At 43.3% G+C, this 9,051-nt stretch overlaps 1 protein-coding gene across 1 annotated transcript; it reads left to right on the forward strand.

Moving 5' to 3' along the window:
- Positions 1-7,443: 7,443 nt before the first annotated feature.
- Positions 7,444-8,358, forward strand: LOC126455911 (uncharacterized). The gene has a single exon (XM_050091669.1). It carries the CDS (start codon positions 7,444-7,446, stop codon positions 8,356-8,358), a length of 915 nt encoding a protein of 304 aa, XP_049947626.1.
- The last annotated feature ends 693 nt before the right edge of the window (positions 8,359-9,051 follow it).

Below are 9,051 nucleotides of genomic sequence, written 5' to 3' on the forward strand. Positions count from 1 at the left end.
TCGCACGTATGCAGATTAACGGAGGTACAGAGCAAAAGGAAGAAAGAGTCAAATGGCACTGTTAGCTGGGAACTTGAGGGGTTGTTGAACCACCAGATCGGAAAGGGTTCTCTTCATATGCGACGTGTGTGTCGATGTGTACCTGTTGGTTGTAAGTGACTATCGAGGATGTATGCGTTGTGTGGTCTCATGGTTGTGTTGTATGATGATGAGAGACAGGAGTTGGCTAAACCTCGTGCGGCACACAGCCTACTCGTCTAAAATGGTACAAAGGAACCCGCCGCGATTAAAGTTCCCATGCAATGGACGGATCAAGTTTCACATGTCCTCACTCTGTGAAACACGTCGGACAGTTTGGAATTAATTCCAAGAAATAGGCACATATTTCAGGACTGGGAGTATTTTGAAATGTACCTGAATGGGTTACTAACCTAGAGCGGATAAGACTGCCATCTTCTATGTTACGAATCAAAGCTCTGTACCTCCTAAAATGAGAATATACGAAATGAAGATATTTGAAACGAGATGAAACTTTGGAATATGAAAAAAAATCTGGATGAAAACAAAATGAAATGGTATGAGCACCTGCAAAGATTGGATGCAGAGACACTATCGCCTCATGTGAAGGATCTTAGACCAAAAACTGGTAGCGTATAAGAAGATTATAAAATAAATTTCTACAATACACACGGCTGTTGGTAAACAATTGTATCAATAAATACATGCCAGCCGTTGTCCCATGGATTAACAAAGATGATACTAATGCAGTCTCACGAGTGACACTACGAGTTAGCTAAATACTTTATTTTAAAACAATTCGGACTTGTCCTGTTTGACAGAAGGGAGTTTTCATGAATAAAATATCACCAGTAGTGACACGTTACTACGTTTTCTGCAGTATATAAAACATTATGAACTGTGCCTAGCCGGCCGCAGTGGCCGTGCGGTTCTGGCGCTGCAGTACGGAACCGCGGGACTGCTACGGTCGCAGGTTCGAATCCTGCCTCGGGCATGGATGTGTGTGATGTCCTTAGGTTAGTTAGGTGTAAGTAGTTCTAAGTTCTAGGGGACTGATGACCTCAGATGTGAAGTCCCATAGTGCTCAGAGCCATTTGAACCATTTTTCGGATTGAGAGCCACAAACCTCGACTCCAGTGACACACAGCAAAAGGACAATTATTGTACAGGAAGCAGGTACTAAACGTAATTACGTACTGGAAAGATCATCCGCAGCGTAGTAAATAAACAATTATGAACAGATTTCGAATAGATCCGCAGTAATATGACCGTGTAGTACATAAGAAAAACTACAGATATTCAAGAGAGGACAAGGCGCAATTCTTACAAAAACTGGTGTGTCCCTTTCAAGGACGCTCGGTACAATTTACAAGATGTGCATTATACTGACCTATTACGTTATGCACATCAAACTGCAAGCGACACAGAATACAGTGATTCCAACGGAAGCAGTTGATGGTGGCATAACTTCAAACAATGCTACGGGATTGGAAGACGTAAGACAACGAAATTTTTAAAGCGTCAGCCCGATAATGCGCAGCGAACTGCGGAATCGGTCAGAAAATTTGTAGATGAGATAAACAAACTTATTCTATTGCTCAGTAAAGAATTTGTTTTCAACTCCTACTAAACGTGATTTGAAGAGAAAATGCATATGAAAGGAACCCTGCCAATTAGATGTTCCAAGAGGGTTGTATCAGGATCATTTAACATCAGTTCCTTAACGTATTTGTATACAATTAATCGGCCTGTTAATTTGGTTAGTAAATTGCCTGGAAAGTTATTTATTGTGCTGCAAGAAGATGGAGGTTCTCTACCCCCTACGATTTCCGGCCCCTTGTGGCCGAGCGGTTCTAGGCCCTTCAGTCCGGAACTGCGCGACCGCTACGGTCGCAGGTTCGAATCCTGCCTCGGGCATGGATGTGTGTGATGTCCTTAGTTTAGTTAGGTTTAAGTAGTTCTAAGTTCTAGGAGACTGATGACCATAGTGCTCAGAGCCATTGAACCATTTTGAACCCCCTACGATTCTTCCTCGTGTGCGTGATCTTGCAAGGGCAGTAGGGACTATTTACATAACAACAAGCAAGAGTGGGGAAGTGGGTGTAAGAGAACAACTACGATATGCGCACTGCTTTTGGCCAATAGCTGATCAAAATAATTTACCTATACTAGATTCCTGGCCTGCATATAAAAATCATACTACTTCAGAGCTAACTATCCCTCTTGAAACGTCTGTGATGTTGCATTTCATAGCACCTGGAACCTGTGGACAAATTCAGCATGTGGATGTTTTCCGTGTCTATAAAACATAATAACGCAACTACATGCAGCTACGCCTTAAAAGATAACCTTTACCACGACGAGGTCCACAGCAGACTGTTTCGCACTCGGTTGCATGCCATCACATTCCATTAGTTCTCACCACCCCGGCACATCGATATGATTTTATACGCATTCTTGAAGAGTGGATACCTAGCTGAACATCCTGCAGGGGCTGTAGCTCCTAAGGAGTTCGTCTTCGATCTTTAAGTACGAACCTTTGTGATAACTGTGGCACCCCGTTTTTCATTCGGTGTTTATGGTGCAAGTTAATGGTTTGTTTTGAACATTTCTTGACTATCGATGATGTCCATTTAGTGAAGCATAATACGTACATCTATGAAGGTTGGTTTCTGCACCTCCCGGACACTTGTCTTCTGTCGCCTTCCTGGTGTGCATGGTGAGTCATCAGCAGCTAATATTTTTCCTGTCATAACTTAACACAACACTTTCTAAAGAGCCTTACTAAAGACTCACATTAGGACCCTGCACTCAAGGGGTTCCTTGTGAGATGACGAGGCTCGGTATATTAGCTCTACAGATGCGCAGTAGTTAGACGGATGTTGTCACTATGAAAATTAGGCTCATTGCAAATGCAACAAATTTACGGCAATATCAGAGAAGGCTTGTAACCTCGTTCCGCATATCTCCGTAGCCACCGCTACTGTGACTTTCTTTCGTTTCGTAACAGGACCAATAAATAGTAATGTGCGTCACTTTATTATTTTACTGAACTTGTGCAAACAAATTCCTGAGTCATTATCTGTAGAGGCTTCTTGCCTCGTCGTTAGGTAAAGTAAGAATCTTTCACTTTAATGATACTGATGAAGTGAAACTATTTCAATAACTTTGGTCACATTAATTATTGTTTTTGTGCAGTTTAATTCATTTACTGACTGAAACAGTAACCAAACCAATACTGTGATGTATTGCTATAGTGCGTTAATGTACGTAAATTTATGTTTTTTCTTAGTTTTCTGGTCTAGAGTAGAACGGCGTTGTTTTTTCTTTATCAGATCTTACAATTAGCACTATTACTACTGATTGAAAATGATAATTACGAAGTATCCGTAGGCTAATTGCAACAGTCTAAATATCTGTGAGGTAGTACTGAACTGATCTGGTTGTTCAGTTTAACACAATTACAGAGTTATGCTCTTGTTCCAAACTGATGAAAGAACATTTTGTACCAGTGGAGCTTTTCCCTTATAACTCAGTCCCACTGCTTTGTCACCGTAAATTACGCACGTGAGAGTTATCTTTATACGGACATTCGGTTGCAGAAAATTCCAATAATGTTAAGCACAGAATAATTACGATTATCATATGTCCTTATTTTGTACTAGCGACCGGCCGTTACACTCTTAAATTTAGTAAACTTACATTCCAGAGCACGTATGTTGCTGCTCTGAATATTTATACTTGGTTATAGCACTGAACAGGCTTTGCCCATACGTAAAAAATCATAGTAAACTATTAACACTGTCAGTTCAAATAATATAGATAAGATTGCAAGGCCATTAGAGACAGAATATAAGCTCAGGTTGAACAATGACGATAAATGGACGCGACGGTATCATTGTCTAACGAACCAGCTCGGCATATGCCTTGAGCCGTTTAGGGAAAACGCGGAAAAAATCTGTATGACCGGACGTAGATTTGAGCTTCACTCCTACCAAATACCATTCCATTATCATTTCGGCCAATAACTGATCTTTGTTTATTGTACGCATACTGCGCTATCAGGAAGCTTTGATTTTATTAGGAACTTTAAAATTAGTTCATAGAATGTGGTAACCTTGTTTATCCAGTATTCACATTACCCGTCTCAATTTAAAAGCGTATTGCCTTCTGAAATGAGTATTCTCTTCAGCATCATTTGCTTTCCACTTCTTCTCCATCCCAAATCATCTACTGCTCAAAACAGCTTCAAAATGAAAACATGAAGAATCCCTCTTCTCATAAATCACAACTCCCTGGTTGACCATAATCGTGCACTACTAGGATCACTAATAATACCAAATACCTATTGACGACAATTTTATGCTTATAATTATCAATAAAATAAGACTTTAATCATAAAAACTAAAAAAATTCCAATTACAAACTTCTAACTTTTGTAGAGGGGAATGAGCACATAATATTTTGAATAGAAACCCTTGTCCGTAAACGTACTATTTCCGTGCTACACCCGTTTGATAACATGTTTACTAACTAGATATTCAGCAGGTTAGTCATGGTGGGGGGGGGGGGGGGGGAGGGGGTGGGTGGTTACATCTGATCGTCTCATACCGTCTGACGTCTGTCCTACTTCTCTAACCTGGTTCGAGCCTCATTCAAGTGTCTGTGAGTATTAGAGTAACATGGTTGAAGTAAACGTTTGCAGAATACACTGACATCATCCGTCTGAATGGCGAATCTTACGATAATGGAAGAGCTGCTCGACGCCTGTATCAAGATCGTTCTCCGCAACATCGGATTTCATCGCGTGCCCTTTTCGCTACAATTTCGCAACGGTTTCGAGAAAGGGTACCTTCAGCGTCAGCAGGCGCGACTATGATGCTCAAAGAAGACGCCGCACACCTGAATTGAAGAGGCCGTACGGGATCACGTTGAACATAACCCGTCAACGAGGGCACTGATGTGTCGACAGAAGTGCCGACACAGTGTGATTTGAGGGGACCGCAATGCACGCTATAAACACACGAAGGATGGCGTGAGGTCTGAAACAGGATACGTAATGAATGCTATAAAGAAAAGTACGTAGCTTTTGGAATACTTAACTTTAATCCAACCTTGTTGTATACATCGTTCTTGATGAGACATGCTTTATACGATAAGTATCAATTGCTATTAAGGCTAATGGCGCCTTGCTAGGTCGTAGCCATGGACTTAGCTGAAGGCTATTCTAACTATCTGCTCGGCAAAGGAGCGAGGCTTCGTCAGTGTAGTCGCTAGCAAAGTCGTCCGTACAACTGGGGCGAGTGCTATTCCGTATCTCGAGACCTGCCTTGTGGTGGCGCTCGGTCTGCGATCACACAGTGGCGACACGCGGGTCCGACATGTACTAATAGACCGCGGCCGATTTAAAACTGCCACCTAGCAAGTGTGGTGTCTGGCGGTGACACCACAGGCACGAGCAATTTTTTTAGCTATTAAGAAGTGGAAATGTAAAACAAGTGATGTACTGGGTCACGCCTAATCAATTACTTGTAGAAGTTGTCGCGTCACTGGCCTGATTTCATATGGTTGTTGCATGAAAACTGTACGTTTTTGGACATGGGTTCACAATTCAAAATATTTTCTACTCCCTTCGCTCTACAAGTCCCAGTACTCTGTAACGAGAATTTCTGAACATCCTATACATGAAATCTCTCGCTGAAGAGAGAATGTGTTAATGCTAACGAACGATAAGGAAAAAAGTCTTTTTGGATCTAAATTGTATAAAGACGGATAAAGAGTCAGACTTTGTCTAGGCAACAAAGATGGAAAGTAATCCACATTTTTACAGATATTTTAATTCACCCCTGTTGATTAAAACACGGTACTGTGTGAGGAAAAATGTGTCTGAATGTTCAAATGTGTGTGAACTCCTAAGGGATCAAACTGCTGAGATCATCGGTCCCTAGACTTACACACTACTTAAACTAACTTATGCTAACAACAACACACACACACCCATGCCCGAAGGAAGACTCGAACCTCCGGCGGGAGGAGTCGCGCAATCCGTGACGTGGCGCCTCAAACCGCTTGGCCACTCCGCGCGGCAAGGTGTCTGACTCGAGATATTTGGTCTTCCTCCTTCGCTTGCCATCAGTTATTTCAGAAATATGTTTTTGTAAAGTGACTAAAACCAAGCGTGCTTTCATATCGGGCCTCGCGGGATTAGTGCATTCTGTTCCTCATTTGACTTTCAGGGAGTGTTAGTAACATCATGTATCATTTCTGAGAACGAAACCAAATGAGATATCTTGAATGTCACGGTGACAACTGACAACGTAAATACCGGTATACTTGAAATCATTGGTGTGAGAATAACTCGAATTTTCATTCCGTCTTGTGTTGTAGTCGGAAGTGTATGCCTTTATTTTTTAATATGTGAAAATTTAGAGAGAAAAAAAGATTTTAGTCAAAATCAATCTATGAGATACGGATCGAATGCTTAGTATAGGTCTTTGTATTCTAAAAACGGTAAACTATATTGCAATACCTTGCTGTATCAGTTCTCCTGGGGGAAGGATGTTGCACAGGATGGTTTAGTCACAATCTACGAGTTGCTTCCTGAATGAATCTTCCGAAGCAGAGTGTACGCTACAATAACAGACAGGTTAAAGCACAGTTGTAATGTTAAATATAAGTTTCATTATACTTCACAACTTGCAGCAGGGAGAATCACTCATTCGGAGAAGACGGGCAAGTTTGGAATAAAAAGTTCGCAGAGTAACATTAATAAGACATTCGAATTGCAAATTGGAGTTTTCGCTTTATAGCAATGTATGGGACGAGCGTGAAACGATTCAGGAATTGCACCAACAAAGCAGCCGATCGATTTACTGCTACTGTTCGGCGGTGCTAACACGATGCGACTCAGTGATAAATGTCGTGCCAGAGTGGTATTGACGAAGCTTCATCTGAAATTCACGTCAGGTGCGCATGCCATCAGCAAATGAGAATGGGGCGTGGAAGATGAAAATGTACATTTGTGTTTGCGTCATGTATGCAAACTCCAGCAGCACTCACCTTCATGTGGACAGTAATGTGCGATCGCTTCATTATAACGTTGCTAGCTGTGTATTATATGTGTATTGCATTAGGTCTCTATCGCTGCTCAGTTTTTGCGGGAAGTGAGGAATAATCCTTACTGCCACACTTGTACGATACGGAAAGAGTTTAATGGAGTTCCGCGTAGCTTTCTCTACACTATACAGAGTGTGGCAGGCGTTTGGGTTGGCACCATTCTTGGAGGTGTGCTGCACAGATAGGAAGAAGAGTCTGTGCAGGAAATATATCACACTGTCCGGTTTCTGGTTTTTAGTAATTGCAGTTATAACAGTATGTGAGTCATACACCAATATAACATTGTATTTCAACATTTCGGAGCTCATTATGCTAACATATATAGCTATAGATGTGTCATCAGCTGCCAAGTTGCTGTTGACTTTGGGGATATGCAGTTGCACTGGTATGCAGCGACTATTCTCGTATGATCAAGAGCTCAGATCTGTGGACATCCATCTGATGGCGAAGGACAAGAGAAAGGGGAAGCTGTTGGGAGGTGTAGTCCTGACAGTGAGTGGAGCAGCGGCTCTAGGCGTGATGGCCACCATTGATCCGCACCGTAACGGACCGCTTCAGTATCTGGCGGTCTCTTTCTTGTTGTCGTTCGACTGCCTCATCACGCTGCAGTTTGTCCTGCTGGTGCTCGAGCTGTGGGTGAGATTTCGGTCCCTGAACGCGAACCTCCTGGAGGAGCTCCCGGCGCCCGTCGAGATCCTACCAGCGCCAGTGGCGCGGTCACCTCCAGAGCCCGGAAGGCTCCGCCAGCTGCTGGGAGCGTATGCGGCGCTGAGGCGCGCAGCCGGCTTCCTCCAGGGCCACTTTGGACTGCCAGTTGCTTTCAGCGTGGCACATTCCCTGTGCTGCTCCACAGCCAGCTCCTACGAGCTGCTGCTGGTGCAGATCAGGTCGCGCTGGGTATCGCGGCTGCCTCTCAGCCCATCGCCAGCCAACTCAGCCATGTGGCTGACCTACCACTGGCTCAAGCTGACCACTATGGCTCTATCGTGTGCAGCGCTCAAAGAAGAGGCGTCGGCCACTGGGGATCACCTCTTGAAGGCGTCTGTACTATATGAACGTCGTCGCCATGAACTGGAGGGGTTCCTACGGTTGGCCACCTACGGCCAGCCGCTGTCCTTCAGTGCCGCTGGATTCCTCAACGTCGACCGAAGGCTACTGGTCTCTGCCCTGGCCATCCTCGTTACCTACCTCGTCATCCTTGGGCAGTTCACCCCTAGACAATGAGAAAGTGGTTGTCGCTGATCCAGTTCTAACAAATCTGCTGTGCGGTTGGCTCAAGATAACCATGACACTGTCGTGGAAGACGCTGAAAGACTCTGCACTGACCACCTGTGATTTCGTTCTTGAAACTGTCCATGTCGTGCAAGCTGTGCTGTCCTGAACTAGGAGCCTTACTACAGTTAACCACCCAAAGGCAGCCACAATCCTTCAGCGCCGCTGCGTATTTCACTGTCGATACACGCCAGCTGTTGTCTACACTGCCCATCTTCGTCACGTATCTCTCAGTCCTGGAGCAACCACCCCTAAGGAATGGCAGCATGGAAACACTTACAGTAATATACAAGGCGTTTCAAAAAGAATGACCTGATTTCAAAACTCCGTCTTTATTCAAAAACACATATTACTACCATGGAATAGATTGCAAAATACTCAAAAATTGTTGTAGTTTTAACTATGATATTACAAATGCTTCACGTGTCCACCAGCAGCAGCACGAACAATATCTAGACAATAGCTAAAGCCTTCATAAACTTTACACGATATATGTGCTTTCACAGAAGTTATGGAGGTTGTATTCTGTTTTTGACTTCTTCTATGTCACGAGATAAAAGGCAGATGAACACATTTTCCTTCACATATCCCCATAAGAAAAAATAGCTTGACGTCATATATTGCGATCTTGGAAGCTAAAAATGC

Source organism: Schistocerca serialis, chromosome 2, assembly GCF_023864345.2.
Source record: "Schistocerca serialis cubense isolate TAMUIC-IGC-003099 chromosome 2, iqSchSeri2.2, whole genome shotgun sequence".
Taxonomy (NCBI): domain Eukaryota; kingdom Metazoa; phylum Arthropoda; class Insecta; order Orthoptera; family Acrididae; genus Schistocerca; species Schistocerca serialis.